This window comes from Cygnus atratus, chromosome 8 (assembly GCF_013377495.2).
Source record: "Cygnus atratus isolate AKBS03 ecotype Queensland, Australia chromosome 8, CAtr_DNAZoo_HiC_assembly, whole genome shotgun sequence".
In the NCBI taxonomy this organism is placed as follows: Eukaryota; Metazoa; Chordata; class Aves; order Anseriformes; family Anatidae; genus Cygnus; species Cygnus atratus.
In genome coordinates, this window is record NC_066369.1 from 28,190,622 (window position 1) to 28,209,669 (window position 19,048).

Sequence of the window (19,048 nt, forward strand, 5' to 3'; positions counted from 1 at the left end):
TCCCCATATTCCTCACTGTCATGCTGAAATGTATAATTTGGTTCCCACATACTTTGAGACAGCCAGTGAAGCAAGAAATAAAACACCCATCTCCCTTCCCCATGCCACCTCTCTGCTTTACTTGACGTATTCAAAAACGGCTCTTTACAGGGCTGATCCTAAAAAGTGAATTAGACTTAGAAGACCAGCTTGTGCAAGACCTTGTTACAAGAGTACATAGAGTAACTCTTACAGATCATGACTTTTGTAGTAATAACATCAGGCCACAGCCAGGAACAGGTGTGAGTCCCACTGGTTTCCCATACAGAAGCAGAACCAGATGCCAGGAGCCTTGCATGAGGCAGTACAGACAGCGTCAGCAATAGTGGTAATATTTGAATGGAATAGATGGCCAGTGTCACACATTCACCAAAAAACTGCGCTTTCTGGTTGCCATATGGGATTTCACTTTGTTCATTTACCATTGTGTTTTCCATGTTGGCTTAACGAGACAATTGTAGACAATGAATCCAAACCTCTGGAGCAAAATTGACACCAGTCATCCCCTCTCATTGAGGATGGTATTTACCAGAAAATTAATATCCATGAACCTGACAGGACATGAGTTGTTCAGAAAGAAAAGAAAGAAAGAAGGAAATGGTGCATGGAAATATATACCACAACCTCGGAAAAAGAAGCAACATTACCTTTGATCCAACATACACCAGTTCAAATTGAGTATTCCCAGCCTGTACAAACAATTCTTTCCCAGAAGTCACTGACATGGAAAAAAGAGATCTGTCAGAGTCCTTGCTTCTGTATAACTGCAGTGTGATCCTGAAAATTGTTTGCTAAGTAAGTTCTCGTTGCTGTAGGAGATCATGGCCTTAATAAACATTAATTAAATTAGGATCATTTCTTTACCTACTTACATTTGAGGTGGATACTTTCACATACAATCAACAGATTCCTACCGTGCCTAAGTTACAGTAAGACATAATTAATGCTGCAGCATGACCTACTGGACACTTTCAACAGATGAAAAAGGAATGGGACAGCAAGAAGACAATTAATTAAATATATGTGCATATATACTACTCTCTCTCTTCCTATATATAGATGCATACTTCTTACCCTGAAATTTCAATGTGGATTCTTGCATATTTGCATTATTTCTTGGCAAAACCATTACTCTTCATCTTGGCTGAAAGATCCAGTGCTCAGTTCCTCTGAAAATCAAGCAATTGCATTTTGCATGTGGCCTCAGAGCTTCGCACGAGCAAAACACTTCAGCCTACCCTACACATTGCCCCAGCCAGCAGAGAAGTCCCACCGGAAGAGAAGGGGACCAATAATACGTTTTGGTGTTTTACTACAAACTTTCAAAATTGCCATGTTTAAATGCACATTTTTCATTTTAAATCTTACTTGAGCAAAATGACTTGCAGCTTCTCACACCACACAGTTGCTCAAGCTCTGGTAGCATTACACAGCACGGTTTCTCCTAGGAACGTGATTTTACAGGAGGCGACCAAAATAGTTATTGTTTCCTACACCCCAAAAGAGGCCAAAAATGGAGAGGCAGCATGTAAAGTAGCAAGTTAAGCCTCTGCAAGATAAGCAACAACTAGGGTGTTTAAGAAGAGGTATTCTCCAAATAGAGGCAGTTATTTTTCTCAAATATTCTTTCCCAGTTATTTAGTACCTGTCAAAAATTTTGGCCATGACAGATATTCACATTGCACTGTACAAACGCCAGAATTTTCACGGAAGAGCAAAAGCTATGGAACAAATTTAGTGAAATGACACCTTTTTAAAATGTTTTTATTCATAACAGTATTACACGGTGTGTTACAGAAATTAATGGAAAATTTCTAAAAATTTGTTTTTTTTTTTGTTGTTGCTGAATGCATTATACATAAAGTTAAAAATAATGTGTCCGTATGTGTTAACAAATGGTCATTATCTGAGGTAAAGTTAAAGTAGGCTTAGAAATGTACTGCAACAGTCATTTTATCTTTCTCATCTTTATTAAAAAAATATGTGTCAGAATGCAGAAATAAAAATGAATGAAAACCACGGAGTAAACATTTTTGCAAAGAAGGTGCCCAGTACGTTATTAGATGAAAGGTTTCATCAGACACTTGGATGACTACGATCTATCAAAATATCTTTTCATGACAGGTAAAGATCAAGAATCTACGGGGGATGACAACAAGATGGCTGGTGGGATTCCCTGGTTTTTAAATTTAAAGTGACGAATTTAGTGCTAGTGAAGGATGAGGGATTAAGCAATTGCACAAGCTGGATATTTTAGTTATCTACAATACTGGTACAGTGCAGAGGCCTTACAATCCTCTCAAATCAGCATCTCAATCATGACAAAGACGATCTAATTGTATGACACGACAATTCAGAATTTAGTTTTATTTAGTAACAGTGGCAAAGGTAAGACAGTGGTCCATGGGGATGGTCCAGCTGTCTCTCCCAAAACACTAAAATCCCAGCCTCCTTCCCTCTGCACCTATTTGTTGCAAGGACTATGTAAATGATCTGCTTCCTACAAATATGGTGTCAATGGATCCTCTGAGACATAAATCTCTTCTTTTCCTTTCAACATTTTACCCCATAACTGGAAATGCGCTGACTAGACTAAACCTCAAATGTCTGTAGTGAATCGAAACTGTCTTCGTGGTTCCGTATGTAGGACAAAACTGAAAGGAGCCACTGAAGAAGGTAGCACCACTGTGCAAACTAGGAAAATATACTTAATGCAATGTCCTTCAGAAACATTTTTACCTCTGCTTTTAATCCCAAAACACTCAACTCACCAAGTTTTAATTCAGTGTCTCTGGTTATAAAACTGACCTTTCTTCTGATGGGAAAATAACATCTGCTACAAAACTGCTTGCACATGTCTAAGAAATAAGCATCAAACAACTGTGGATGGGGATAAAAGTTCTCTTCTCTGCAGGTTCGTTAGGTCTATTCATAGCTAATTTTTCATTCACATACATTCTGTAACGCACATTTCTCTAATTTCTCTAATTCAAAATAAAAGATTGGAATCATGTGGTGAGATTTGGTTGTACACATCCACAATTGCCACCCCAGGTATTCTGCCTTCTAAATCATTTTTAGCTTATAATAGAGATGAAAGAAAGTAAAATATTTATAACTCCAGGCCTATTTTAATCATGACAAAAATGCAAATCCTAATGTGTCAATTTAAAAACAAAATCTGCACAATAACCCTAAAAACAGATTAATCATTTAATTTCTTTAACCTTTTTTGTTTTTCTATTTTTTCTTTTTTTTCTATTTTTTTCCTTTTTTTCTTTTTTTTTCTTTTTAGTGTTAAACCACTAAATTCAATATACTGTAACTGCATAGGAACATCAGGAAAACACATTTGACCTGTATAACAATTCTCTGTAGGGCAAAAATATATAGATTCTTTATGAAAATCATGTGCTAAACATATGAACCCAAACACTGCACTTTTGCTTCATAAATGTAAAAAAACGGAAGTTTTAAATTCTTTCATTCTATGTGTAAACAGTTTGATGACTTCTATGCAGAGGTTCTGGAATCGTAAAGGAATGCCAATGAAATGTGATTTCTCATACGTGGAGTATGCCTGTGTGAAAAAGCTAGATCATAAAATCATGTGTTCCCATTAATTTCACTAGTTGCTGACAAGCTGACTGCTTTTGGCAAATGCACTTGAGCTTCAGCCCATTATCGTAAGCACGTGAAAAAACGTATGTGATGTGAGAACCACAAACTAGGTTTGCCACACCTCCCAAGCACTGCAACTTGCTACCTTCTCTACTGTGTAATGGCATTAGTAAAAGAATTTTCATAACATTTATATTTACAAAAAAACTGGCAATTTTCATTCGAACTCCTTAAAGCCTTTTCCCCTTTAACATTTAAAGAGTTTAACAGTAAGATTTTTTTCAAGTTATAAAATAAAAATCCCATTTGATTTTTCTGATGTACAAAAAGTGATAAAGATGAACGATTTGATCACAGAATCAGTTCGTTATTCCAAAATCCATGCCACCGTTGTCCCATTTGTAAAGTCCTTTTCATCCAACTTCCTAAACCAGAATCATACCAGTATTATTTGGCAAATGATTTTTTTTTCATCAAAAATGGCACACAGAGAAGAAAACACTTGTCTGCATAGCATTACAGCAGCAAGATATCGAAGAAATAAAAATATTCCTTTTCTGTACTTTGTTTAGAGTTTCCTAGGAAATAGTGAATCTTTCATCTCTTCCATCAGTGGGACTTGATGTCCTTCCTTCTACCCACAACATGAGTATTCAAACAGAAAAGCAGCATTTCTTCCTCATGATGCGCTAGAACTTAAAGGTACATTTGGCAACACTTTCAGTCAGGATGGATAAACAACCGAGTTTTATTCTGTGGTTTCAAGTTAGGAATCGTTTTCGCAGGAGGTGTTTTGCTGTTAGATCTGTCACTCATACAAAACTACAGAATAAGAAATACAAAAAAAATGACGCTGCCAGTATTTTGTTGTTGTTGTTGTTTAAATATGCCTACACAAGGGAAAAAAAAATAAGTCAGGATCAGCCTGATGTAAATGATGATGAAAAACATGTCACCGTGACATAAAAAGTGCCGACTTGTGCCCAAAAGGCTGTTGAATGATAATGCCACTGCTACATACAGATTCTGCTTTTTGCTCAAAAGAAAAGGAATGTCTGATACTCAGTAAATTTCAGATGCTCGTTATTTATATGTGGCATACAGAAGATAACAAATGTTGAAAAGAAGACCGAGGAGCAAGATTTCCTAGTCTGGATACCCATGACTTGTGGGGACACGGCTGGACTCTTGGTATGATAAGCAGGGAGTTTTTATTTTGTGCTGCCATAGGAATCTGCCATTGGTTTCCAAAAATCATCAGGAACACTCGCAGAGCCAGTCCAGGAGGGCAATCATCTATCCTTGCCAGCCAAAATCAATCGGAAAAAAGCATGAAAGCCAAAGGCCTGCCAGGTTGGTGGGTTTCATTTGAGTCTCGGAGCACCACAAGCCTGTAACAATGCTATTTCTTAGGTCTGTTGATCTGGGCGTAGAGAGGTTCTGCTTCCTGGGGATGATAAAAATAAAATAAGCAGAGATGTCTCCAGACATTTTTAGAACATTTTTAGAACATCTGCTTGAGAACAGCAATACCTCGTGAGTCAAAACCCAAAGGAAGTGTTTGTTTTCTGTGCTGCTTTGAGTGATCATGGCACCCCAGTTGGATTGTGAAGGAAATGTGACATTATTTCAGAAAAGGCATGCTTACAATCAATTTCCTCTTCCATATTGGCTGTGCACCGATCCTCAGGAGGTATTGCTGGGCATAAACATACGAAGAAATGAAATGATATTTATATGACTAGATGATTTGAAGTTTACGGGCCAGAAATGTAGCTGGCATAAAAGGCTGTAACTTGCATCAGGCTGAGAATCCCACCCCAAGAGCGCAACAACAGCACTTAGCTGTGGGTTTTACACAACTCATGCAGAAAAAAAAAAAACACACTTGCAAGCAGAAACCGCTGCTGAAAGCTGAACTAATGAAGCTGTGATGGGATTAAAATAACAGTATTTTCAGAGATGTGGTGTGAGTTTCCTATGAAGAATGAGGAAAGCTAGCTCCGTGCAGTTTGATTAGGAGGCTGTGTAGCCATTAGTACAATCATTAAAGCTGGGAGGAAAGCATGTCAATTTTCTAACAGATATTTTCTTGGGAATTTCCTGGATGTGGGAAGCGGGGGGGAAAGCTGCCATGTCTTTAATGCTCCTTCATAGCTGACACTCTGCGTTTTCTTAATGTAATGCTCGTCTTGGCTGCAACGTGAAGCAAACCATCCATGGGCCTCGGAATCCACCCGACTTCATTCCCAGAAACTAATTTATTAAACTAAGAATGACATCTAAAAAAAGAACAAGACAGGCAGAAAGGCTAATTAATGCCATACTGCATTAACTCTCCGCAGCTTGATAAATATTCAAATACCACGCCGTTGAATTTCACCAAGCTAGAACCAACTCACGTTACAGCAGCATCAGCACAAGCTGGCTTCAAGCAAAAGAACTGAAGGCTGGCAAATCACCGGGCACTGCGGACCCAGAAATGTCCGGTGAGAGCTGACACTGGATTTTAATCACTGCTTTTAGAGATGGTGCTGCTGATCAGAAAACCAGCCCCACAGGGGCTGCAGGTATTTGGTGTGGGGGTACCTGGGCAGAGGTGCAGGCAGTGTCCCAACCTGCCTCACCAAGCAGCTCTTGGTGAATGAAGCAGCACCGTGAGCCTCCTTCCAAAATATGGCCTGCTCCCTATGTGCCAAGGAAAGCTGTATCTCTTACCTTATCAAAGAACCACATTTCTGGAGCCTGTGGAGACTCCTCGTCCCTATCTCCTACCCACAAGAAGCCCTGAGTACACCACGAGCATTAGAAGAGGATGAGAGAAATCTCTCAGAATGATTAAATAAAGGCTGCGGAAATTATCCACAGCGAGAAGCAAATACATGTGGTGACCTTGAGAAACCAAAGGTAATCAGAAGAGATGAGTGAGAGTAAATAACTGCATCTCACATACTGTGTGCTGACTCTACCTACGCCAATTTTCATGTACTGCAGACGTGAGGCTGGCAGAATGATCTATCACAGCTAGTTCAGAGAAAATCTGAACTAATTAATGTGGGAAACCGACACACACCAGGCCATTCTTCAGGCATTTGCTGAACCTGAGGTGATTGCGACAGGAAGCAAAAACGAAGGAGGGGAAGAAAAAGGGAGGGAGGGAGGGAGAAGATCACTTTGGAACAAAGGATGTCGATATTTTGAGTGCCTTAGGGAATATAAAAGCCTTTAAAAATGTTGAATGTGCTTGTTAGAGCTCTCTTCCAATATCTATAAGACACGCAGAGACACTGAGGTAACAGGTGTCCTAAGGTGTCACTGAACCTGGCATCACTGGAAGAGAAGGGAGAGTTCATCATCAGTCATCAGCACTTCCAACAACTCATGAGGGAGAGTTTTCAGGCAGAAAATTCGAACTTTTATTCATACCCAATATGAACATACACTGCATGTGGCAAAGATATGCCTTTCTCAACAATCTGAATAACTTTTCTTCACGCAGATCAGAGCATTCTGAATGAAAAGTGCACTCTTACATCTTCCTCTAGGTGATTTCCCCCTTCAGATGCATAAATGAGAAATCGATTGCTGTAATTTTGTGCAATCTTCTCAGCTTTTTTTTTTTTAGTCAGTGGGTGGGACTTATTTTCTAATATTATTTTGAGATAATTCAACAGCGCCTCTTGACTATAGCTCAACACTGTAAATAGCATCTGTAAAGAACATACAGTGATACTCAGGAGAGCAAAAGAGAGCAGTAAAGGACAAAAAAGCAGCAAAAGGAGAGTTCAGTACTGTTGACTTCACAGATCCCTTCTCTCACAATGCCAGGCAGGGGAGTTTTCAGCAGGAGTATTTTGCTAGGCCTTGGAAGCAGAAATAACCCCACTTCTTTTTACATACTCCACTTAAAAGTCACAGGAAATACCATTACAAGGCAGGAGAGCCTAACTGTTGGCACAGCATCAGACCTATCTCACTGACATGTTCTGCCTTCTACTTCTACCACTGCATTAGAAACAGATTCAGAGGGAAGCAATGAAAGAATCGGTCATTGTCAGAAAAAAAAGGGGGGGCGAACAAATAAAATAGCATACAAAGCTTCCAATTCACAAAAATCCCTTGAATCTTAAAGTGTTCTCCTTTCTATACGGTTGGCCCAAAAGCTCTTCTGACGTGCTTTCATCAGCCTGCAGAGATAAACCAAGACCACAACTGGCAGCTTCATTTTTTGCTGCTATATCCTACTTGAAGGGTTCTATCAACTTTGGGGGTATGTAATTTCTCATAGATGTTTAAAAAGTAAATGTTTTCCTTTATGTTTGGAAGCAGCTATCAAAGTAGTGTTTAGCTACACCTTCACATACTAACGTGGCTCTTTATGCTGAACAGCAGCCTTTAAATTACAAGATATTGCAGGAAAAGGATATGAAATCACAGATCAGATACCTGACTGAAGAGGCAGGTTGCAGGAGGGGACCAGAAAAGTCTAAATATACATGTGTTAAGTTAAACATCTAAATATTTAGGAATCTAAAAGTATGTTGTGCAATGCTGAGTTATGAACTCTCTTGGAATTCACTGAAAAAAACGCTGAAGAGAAAATTTTCCCTTTGTATGTTACATTTATGCATTCCAGAGATACTTCCTGTTTAAAATCTGTTAATTCTTCCCATTTTCAGGAACACTTTGCGCAACAAACAACACTGTAGCAAAGAGTATGGATTTTGGGGATAGTACACTACTGCATGAGATAACTAGGGTGCTAATGGTTTTGATAACACTACCCTCAATTTAAAGGCATTAACATCTGCTCCCCAGCAGTACTAGTCATTGGAGAACACCTCCACCAGATTCAGCACTACTTGGGCTTGTGCAGGTGAGCTCACTCACAAAACATAACACAGGACTTGGTTAGGAAGCGACTATTTTTACACTGGCAGTCCTTTCATCATTGCAAGGCACCCTGCTATGTGCAAAGCTTCTGGCAAGATGTACTGAGTTGTAGAGCTGAGGCCCACATAGATTTCTTTGCCCTTTACAATAGATTCTCAGCACCAGTTTTATTCCTGGCTGACTGATCAGAAAGGTTAGGCTCAAATGATAGAGTTTCATGAAATAAGTGTGCTGGAACACCAGTCAAAATGAGAATCTTGTGCTGGGGATGCAAGTGAAGGGAACCGGGAGTGCAATGTATCTTCTCTATTGCATTCTGATGCAATAAAATAGGACAGAGTAAACTTGGCAAGCAGTATTTAAATTAAATATCTTTGGTGGAAACACGTGTAATTCCTATTCACCCATTAACAGCCTGTGGGTTCTCTTTCTTTGTTTGTATTACAGTTAGCCTCTATTAGCTGCATGAATATAACAACCTTCTTGTTAAGGATTGTGACTGAAGGGTGCCCCTATTCTTACTGCAAACCTGCCCAGGAATATCTCTTAGTTTCATATACCTAGTTTGATTGCTAGCATTTTACAAGTCTTTGTCATTTTAGTATCAGTATGGATGCGATACAACCACAACCTGAAAGAACAATGAGAACTGCTTACATTGATGAACTCTACTAAATCTTGGTTGTGGAATAATAATGAGTTGCAGCATAGAAACACGCCTGTTATTTCTGGGCTGCTTTCCTAAGAAAACAGGAGCCATTAAATTATGCTTTCTGTCTATGTAACTGCCAATTTTCCTTAATAACTTTCAACCCAATAGCCAATTTGAAGCAAATTGTTCAGAAGTCTCAAAGATACTAAACTACCGCAAGTGTCCTGAAAATCTGTTGTTGTGCAGAAGACAGGGAACTTTTAAACGACCTCATTACAGAGAAAGCTAGGAGAGCTCGTGCCCTAATTGAATTGCTGGATTTCCAATCAGCAAGCGCGTGGCTGTAGACAAGCCACGTAGTTTGTTGTCTCTTGTTCAGAGGAAGAAGTTGGAGAAATGGAAAGGGAACTGGCTACTTCAGGTAAGCTTGCAGACACTGGAAGAGCTGTGAAACCTGTGTATGAGCTAGTCATATTAAAACAGACAGAAGGGGAAAGTGAGGGGATTGTGGCAGTGAGAGGCAGGCAAATCTGTAGGATGCCTCTGCTCACAGAGCAGCCTGGATTTCTCTGTTTCTTATTCCTTCAGATTCCCTAGGAAATACAATGATGAACGAATAAGCAGGAAAATGGGGCCTGAAATGACAATTTGGGGATCTCTCTGGAAGGAAGCAGTAAACTGTGATCCCTTTCCAAGTACATAACCCTGTCAACTTCTCTCTAAAGTCCATAACCCTGCTCAGTGCTGTTTCTTTAGTTTGAGAGCAACAGCACTAGGGCCTACAGTAAGAACAGGTCACCTAAAACCATTATGAATTTCTCTTTGGACTCTGTTCAGTTCCTATTGAGACGGATGAATGACAGTAACAGATCCTGCAAAGACAGTCTTCAACGTTTGAGCCCACTCCTCTGATTCCTCACAGAAAGGGGCCAGAAAGTAACAGCAGGTTGCAGAATCAGCTTCATATGCCCTACTGAGGCTCACAAAATCCTCAGACTAAGCCAGTGCTTTGTCCTTAAGTTGCTATTTTCTGTCAACTTCACAGTAACAGCCCAGATAAAGACTTTTAAGTAGTCCGTTCTGGAGCTGACTAAAATGATTAGGAACATTCATCACAAAGAATGGCACAGGCTCCGAGATGGAAGATGGCAGCAGGCCACCAAAGTACCACCAAAAGCTGATAGACAAATATTCAAAGGAACTGTTGCTCTCCTGACAGTGCTGATAGCATCATGAAGGGTGTGACATATTTTGAGGGCTTTTAATTGTCTGCACACATTTCACAGAACAACTAAACAACTTTCTGAGGAAGATATGCTCTAGCCACAAATGTTTTGAAGGCTTCCTGAAAATCTCTCATGAATGACTGCCAGTGCAAGTCTTGAGCTGGGCAGCATATCAATAGAGCTGTATTTCTTCCAGCATTTTAAATGACTTTTATTGGATTAATTGTGGTACCAAATACCCCCTTTATTTGCTTTCAGAATTTTCACCCTGTTGCTAATTTGCCTTCAAGAACCAGCTTGTTCGACCCATAAGGAGTTAGACCACATTTCTGATAACCAGTCCCAGTGTTCAGGGCTTATGATATTCCTTTCACGATCAGGATGTTAGAGATGCCAGCCAACATAACCGCAGGTATCTCAGAAGCCTGACATCAGAAAATCAAAGTTTGCTCCTTTCCGTCCTTGTTCTTACCATGCTTGAAGGCTCCCCTTCCTACAGACTTTCCTAAGCTTTCAACTCTAAAGCTTCAGTGCTTCCTTGCTTCACAGAGTGCAATTGCTGAGGTTGAGTTAGGGGCTGAGGCTGAAATAGCCCCATGAACAGAAATATCCACGCTAGGAAGGTCTGTACCTAGCACCCCTAACATCAGGGTCACTGCATGCACCAGGGCAAAGGGGGCGACCAGGTGAAAATTCCTCTTTTCAGACTTCTTGGATTAATCAGAAATGTCAATAATGGGAAATGCTCAGCACATTCAGTATAAACATAGCTAAGTACAGTTCCTTCCCTTTTTTCTTTCACTGTAGTTACCCACCACACAATCTAAAGGCAGTATCAGGAATTAAATGTTAATCAGATGAAGATGGCAGTCTTACTATTCACTGTTCTCACCTCTTCTGGAAAATCACTACTCATCCTTGACACTGCTCCTGAACAAAGGGAAAACAACTAGATACAAATCTTGCTATGAACAGCTCTGCAAACAGTTGATTTTTTTTCACCTGTGAAAGTCAGGCCTTTCATAGGCTGCTCCTTATCTCCAACCATAAAGGGAGAAAAAAGTAATTTATCCGTATGATGTCACATTTACCTGCTAAGAACCCATAGCCATTTGTAGAAGAGTTACTTATAAGAATGGCTACTGTTATGATGAGGTTTTGAAAGCTTAAGTTGAAGATCACAAAAGGAAGAGACAAAACAGAGAAACAAAGATACTTGCTAGAAGCTGCTGAATTATATCTAAATGAGAATATGGGATAGCAGAAGGAATGAAGAAATCAAATTGCTAAGGTACATTGAAAGATCAGGGCACAAAATACTAGGCAGGTGAGTATCCTGAATACATCGAGACAAGGTAAGTAAAGATGTTGTATGGGCACAGCTGATTTAATACAAATGCCGGGAACAGCATTTGAAATTTCTGAACACAATACTAAGTCTTGCTCCTGAGAGGTCCATTCATCTGAGCTGTACACTGTGGTGATCTTGGTGTGAAGAACCATGTTCTGGAAGAGCCAAGTAATCTCCATCTTGCACACAAAAGTGGCTTTTAAGCAGGCTGTGATTCTTCTGTACTACATGTTTCTCTCCAAACACAGGCTCAATACACAACCCAGTAGTAAGTCCTGAACTGATCATTTTCCATGGAGATTAGACTCTCCATTGCTCTGATGATACCAGGCTGCAGAATTAGATGGGCTGGTTTTTGCAAGTGGATTTCCCTCAGACTGCTACATGGCACTGCATTGAGGCACAATGATGCTCGTGTATCTCCAGCGTATTTGCTGGAGAGATGCTTCTTTCTGTCCTGCTTCCTGTTCCAGCCTACCGCTCTTAGGAATTACTATAATATGATAATCAGTGGCATTATTTAACACTTCCCAGAACATATTTCTGAGAACTATATATATATAATATAGATTGTATAGATGCAAGATTGTAAAAACATTAACAGAAAACACAGAGAAAAAACACCCTATGGAGTCACTGGCAAAATATTATTCTTGTAGCACCCAGAGACCCCTGACAGGTAGAAGAAAGTAGTTTAGCAAGCATTATATAAAAACAGAACAAAAGGTGTCCCTCACTTGACTGTCTTACACTCTAGTACGCATCAACAGACTTCAATTACTGTTACAAGATATTTCCAGAACTCCTGATAGGTAAATATGTGTGATGCTAGCTTACAAATGATGCTAACTATCTTTGTGACAGTCAGAAAATTAGAAAGAGATTTTATCATTATTCTTCCTGTGATGAATTTCAGAAATATCCCGACTATGACAAACCATAATAAACAAATGCACATAGGATTGCAGAGTGTAGGCTTCAGATAAAGGTCATATCCTTTTTCTTGATCTAAGAAGGAAATCCTGAAACAGTCTGAAGCTGGAATAGCTGGCTTCATCAGTGCTGGCTGGGGTCAGACGAAGGCAAAGCCAAATTGCTGTGTGGCATCATCAATCTGCAAGAAGCAGTTCTTGATGGAGTACTATAACCAATGGATGCTCCTGCCACACCAAGAGTCAGCCCAGCTTGACTATATCCATATACTGTCATTTTTAGACTCAAGAAGACACAAGGCTTAATGCTACTTTTGCTTCAGCCCCCTAAAGCTGAGCTGAATAAGGGGGAGATCCGTTCTCTTGGCACTATATATTATTAAGAGAAAATCTTATTACTGCCAAGTGGATCAAAGCTAAGTTATCATAAGATCTTTTTTTCTTAACCATATTTAGTGTACAAAGTAAAGTGACTCCTAATGAAACTATTAATTTTGAGTTGAAACCAGATTGCCTAGGCTCAGGGCAGATAAGTCACTGGTAAACACAGTGTGATTTCTGTACAAAAATAATAAGGGTTCTACCATTGTTATGGATTTCTTCCAGGAGCTCTGTGCTGAAGCACAGAAGCAGCACCAGATCACTTATTTGGGTAATACAAAACATGAATGGCAGACAGGGAGAAGATAATGAAACATATCCTTCAAATAGTAACGCTAGAGTGTATTTGGATGGAATAACAATGCTCAGCACACATAAAAATTTGTAGCTTTACTGTCTCTTTGGTAGAACTTATATACTGTATTGAAGCAAATCACAAAAACGTTCACTAGCAAACACATTTCCAATGTGTTCTGTAACACAGAAGATGAAAAGATCATCTTTCCCGTCTGTTTGGATTTAAATGACTTATGTTTGATGAGTAATTTTGAAAATATCAGTATGCCAATGCTAATATGAATGATCATAACTTTCAGATGTTTTTAATTTGCAGTTAGAGATAAAAATACACAAACCCATTTCAATAATTTTTACATGCAGATAATACATTTGTTTCTTCTGCTGATTTACACATTGATTTAGAGTAGAGGTGTTCATGCATCATTACATAATTTAACTTAATGTTTGTTATGTCTATGGGTAAGATGTCTTATTCCACTTAATATGTTACATCTGCCTAAAGGCCAGACTGGGTTTAATAAAAAAAATGTTCTGCATAATATACTGTTAGTAATGGCTCAAATTTCCTATTTCCCCTTAGAATTTGAACACAAAGTAAAATAAGTCTACATTTCTTTAAAGCATGCAGGCAGCTGAAACACATATTTGCATAAGTTGCAACACAGTGAACGGCAAAAGCCATGCAAACCACTGAGCATGAGGAATACACCGTGGATAATGGAGAGGAAAAAAGGAAGAGATGAAAAGGAAAAGCAAACCATGCATCCATGAAAGCAATGGTAGGCACTGGTGGAAGAATAAGTGAGCACCTCAGGGTGTAGAGAAAAAAAGGACAGATACCTACCCCAACCTGCGCTATCTAGCTACCGACCTGTGGACTTATAGTATCACCAGTTGGCTCACCAAATGGATCACTGTTGGATGAGGCCTGAGACCCATCAGGCTAGAATACAAGAACATAACACCTTTTTTTCTCAACAATAGAAAGTGAAAAGTCAACACGAGGTTATTTTCATGCTGTGGGCATAACAAGTACATCCTATCTCATGAAAACCAGGAAGTGAGACCTCACCATTGATAGGTTCTCAAAAGCCATAATGCTTTTCTGTAGCTAATGCAGACAGGAAAGGACTACACCAGTACCTGTTGGAGTCCATGCAGGAGATGCCACAGATTTCAAAGGTACTGGATTAGATAAACCAGAACTGCAAAAGGCCCTGAAAAGCAGTGAATCTACATGAATCAGAAAGAGTCCAAGCTTGTGTCATTTTGTACCTTTGGGTCCATATTTGTACAGACTCCTCCTTGCCTTTCCTTCACTTAGGCTCTTATCTGCCTAAGATACCTTGTGATTTAAAGTCATCTCTTTTTGATACCATTTCTTGCTTTGGTTCACTGAGTTTAAGGCAAAGAAATAGCAAGGGCCAGAACATTGAGGAATGCAACGAGGCAAGCAACTGGGATGCCAGAAGGTGCAAGACAACGTCAACCATCAACTTTTAACACACAACCTCTCATATCTCTTTCTGCATCCTCAGCACGTATGTCATCGGACTCCCTTACCATCAGTAAGTGAATGCTGGTATGCTAAAAAGGGCATTGTACACAGTTAACATTTACAGCTTTACATATGAATTCTGAGTTTGGTTCCTCACATGCAGTATTAGGCTGTATCAGCATAAATACCATGCTGATGTTGTCAGTTATCAAAATCAAACCTGCAAGGGAGTCCTGTCTGCAGCTCCCCCTTAAATTCCACCCTGTCCTACTAGAATAGTTATTTCTGAGACTACCAAACAACATTTAAGTAACTTCTCTCTCTTTTCTAGCTAAGAAGTGTGATCAGTATTTAGAAGCCTTGTTGCTACTCACAGCCTCCTGCTCCTCACTTTTGCTTGGGCTTTCAAATCCCTCTTCAAAGAGGTCATCTGCAGCAGGGTCGCTGGTATGAGATGCTGATGATTTTGATGGAGAACTTTGTCTGGGTGCAGGGGTTGGAGCTAAACAAAGATTAAGGTAACAGCCACAGAATTTACATCTGTTAATTTGTTCAGAGGGACACAGCAACACAAAATTTGTTCATGCTCTAGAGCCCTCAACTCATATTACCCTTGAAAACTATTTTTAGCAAAAAACTGTAAGAGGTAAATTTAAACACAAGTCACTATCAATTCCATAAGTTTGATTTCATTCGGTGATTTCCAAACTAAGTCTGGCTGCATCTGGCTTATGTCTTTAGGAACCAGGGAGACATCACAACATTACATTAAGAATGCGTGAGTTGCTTGCGCTATGGCAGGTAAGCAAAACACAAGGTCTCTGAGTGGCCTCTGGTAAATCTCCTCATGAACTCCTTTTCAGAAATCTGCAAAATCCTGTCTTCATGCTATGACCACAATAAGCTTATTTTTCAGCTGTTTAATGAATTTCCCCACATGTTCAATACATCAAGCTATTAGAATAAATACCCGTCCCCTAATTTGTACCACGTATGGCTTGAATGGGACATAAGAGAAACCATTTGTAGGGTTGAATGCTATAGGCATTTTCCAACCAGCTTGCATGTCCCTAGCACAGAACATGTATTACTGTCATATAAACAATTAAATTTCAGACTGTATTGGGGTTGTTGATTTCAATGGTCTCTGTAACACTTTTCTTTATGGCTGGAACACATTTAATAAGCCAGACCGTGCATAAAGGTTCTCAGTCCATATTTGTATTGCAATTTACTGTATGAAAAGTGAAATGCTTTGAGGAGCAGCCACATTTGAGGAAAGTGATGGCAGAAAGGAGATGAGTACTCACGTGAGTTTGTTGATGGTGTCGTGGAAGTCACAGGAGTCAAATTTAATTGAGAGATGTCAAAGTCATCGCAATCATCTGCTTCCTGTGCCATCCCAACTTTGTTAAAGTAACTTGAGAAGGCCTCTGAGGTACAACTGAGGGAAGGCTGATCTGGTTTTCTTGATGGCACTGGTGGAGGCTGAGCCATCTGGAAATCTTTAAACATTTCTTTTCCCATTTTCTGTCTGGGCCTGTCTGTCTGTGGACTTGATCTGTTGGAATCACTTGTGGGTGGAACAGTAGCTATAGGAGCAATGGTACCTTGAAACATGGCTGCTTGTAAAGGCAAAACAGTTTGTGTTGGCATGAAGGCAGTTGGTTGGAACTGACCAGCTACAGATGGCCATGGTTGCTGAGTAGGAGGAAAAATACCAGGTTGGCCCCACGCTATCGGCTGTCCTCCCTGCATCACCTGAGCAACTGGAGGCTGAGCACCCATGGCCAACTGCTGTTGAACAAGTGGTTGCTGTCCCCAGAACGAGGGCAGAACAGCTCCCATGGCAACATAACCTTCAAAGAATAAAGAAAGCGGGAAAAAAATATGATAATGTCACGAGCACGCAGAAAGCTACACAGTAAATCAGAAATACGCAGCTACATTAGTGGTCCCAGAGCTTCAGCACACTTAAAAAGAAAACTGAAAGACGTGGTTGAATTCATATCAATAAACAAATACTTGTATACAAAAACAGGGGTTGGTGCGTATTGGCAATATCTTTCTCTGAACAGAACACTATTCTCTTCTTCCTCAGAGACTATCCCGTGTGTCTGTGAATACCTATCTGCACGGACCTCATCAGCAGCCACCTGGCAGCTCCCTTCTTTGGGGCTCAGGAGAGCCCCAAGAAAAAGAGAGAGAGCGCTTCGTGTGACTAAATTAATGAGTGATGAAAGGAACAGTAACTTTGAAACACATCATATTTTAATAGGTGGCTATGATGTATTTTCCAGGTGCCCTTTTATCTCGCACCCACTGTACCCTTGTGGAAGCAGTGAGGGTTTTCATCTGACATTATCCCTGAACACTTCACCATCTGCGTAACCTTTCTGAGAGACACAGTGGCTAATCTGATTCCGCATCAGACAAGGAGTTAACCAATTAGAAAGTCACTGTTGAATGATTCAAGGCACTCCTCTTTCTTTTTCCTCCTAACTGGAGCTGAGAGCATTGTTCTCGCAGTGCTCTGAGCATCCCAGGGAGAGATCATCAGTTAAAACCACGTTCCTTGCGTGCCTGTGCAGAATGTTACATAGATCGTGAATTTTGAGCACTTTGAGGAAAGCAGAAAAGTCTAGAGGAAATATCAGGATTTGACTAAGTGGAATATCTTTGAAATATAATCAAAATCTTCATGTTTCATCCTCTATTTACTGAAGACAGCAGAAGATTGCAGAGAAACCAAAGCTAAACTAACTGCTTTTTTCTCTCTTGCTGCTGTACCTAGAAGGTATGTTATCCAGATGGCTGAACTATGGTTGAACTTCGAGTGAAGTTTTTGGGTTTTGCTTTTAATAATGTTGGTAAATTCTAAATAATGTATTCTCAGCTTGTTAATGACTTGTTTTGCCTCGCCCTGCAGCACTGTCCTCAAAATCCTTTCTACTTCCACTGCACTGAATTAATGACAAATACTAAAATGCAAGCCTGACCTGAGAACTGATGACCAAATTTGAGTCAAACACATATTTCCAGTAGATTTCTTACCTGAGGGTACGGCAGCAGTGCTGAAAGGTACAGAACCAAACATGTCTGTACTAGCAGGAAGTGACTGGGATGAAGATGGGATAAAGGCATCACCTGGAGTAGCAGGAGTCTGCAGTAAGGCAGGAATAAAACACAACAATTGACATGTCAGCTGCAGCTTCTGCTGCACATACTTTGCTGTGAATGCTAAACATTCTCTGTAGCTCACAGTTTTGCAGAGAAAAAAAAAGAAAAAAAAGAATGGAAAGACACAGAAGGAGAGAAGCAGTAGAAATAAAGAATGTTAGAATGTGCTGGAGACAGGAGAAAAAGAAAATGAGAGAGACTTTGTATTAGAGGAAAAATAAAAACAGAATTTCCCTGGACTAATTTCATGCAAATATCGACATGATTTTTCTCTCCAGAACATGCAGACTTCTGCTTCTAGGCGTTAGGTGACAACCAGTATAAGCTACAGACTCAGGCATTAATGTAAAAAAAAAATAAATAAATAGTAAAGGCAAATGAAACATCTGCAAGATTTATGGAAAGGTGAATAAATATTGCTTCCAATTAACCAACAGGACCAGAGCCATAGGTCTACATTAAAGGAGAAAGACAGTATAATTGAGCAAACTAAGGATGAGGAGACAGGACTTTGAAAATCTAGTCCCAGACACGACCCCAAATACCTTAGAGATCTGAGGCTGGTGACTTCCCAGCACCTCAATTTTCTCTAAATATTCATATTCCCTACAGCCTAAAGTATGGTTCAAAAACATAATGAGAAAATAACTGTTTTCATTCTATGATGCGGAAAAGCCCGGTGAGAAAAATCTTCTTTCCTCTGAAAACACATTCAGCCCTGCCTCTCTCCACTCTTTTGTCTTCCTTCCTTTAACAGCAGTTCTGGGACGTGTGCTTGGTGGAACCAAGGAGACGTGATATATAAGGCTGTAACTGGATCTTCCTGCAGTGCAGTGGAGAGACAGGGAGTTCAAGACAGAGAGCAGTGAAGCATGCAGCTCTGATAAACACCAGGGAAGGAGATCTGCAGTTCAGATTATATCTTATGTGACACCTAGTCCTGTATCAGATAAATAAAAATTGAAGATATTTTTG

General features: G+C 39.8%; 1 protein-coding gene across 1 annotated transcript in view; it reads right to left on the reverse strand.

Moving 5' to 3' along the window:
• Nucleotides 1-4,719: 4,719 nt before the first annotated feature.
• Nucleotides 4,720-19,048, reverse strand: part of DAB1 (DAB adaptor protein 1) — a 122,758-nt gene continuing 108,429 nt past the window's right edge. The window contains exons 12-16 of the mRNA XM_035537813.1: nucleotides 17,948-18,056; nucleotides 16,204-16,752; nucleotides 15,268-15,395; nucleotides 14,267-14,338; nucleotides 4,720-5,107 (exon numbers count right to left, since the gene is read on the reverse strand). Coding sequence (XP_035393706.1) covers nucleotides 5,063-5,107; nucleotides 14,267-14,338; nucleotides 15,268-15,395; nucleotides 16,204-16,752; nucleotides 17,948-18,056 — 903 coding nt within the window. The 3' untranslated portion in view covers nucleotides 4,720-5,062. The remainder of the gene's footprint in view (nucleotides 5,108-14,266; nucleotides 14,339-15,267; nucleotides 15,396-16,203; nucleotides 16,753-17,947; nucleotides 18,057-19,048) is intronic.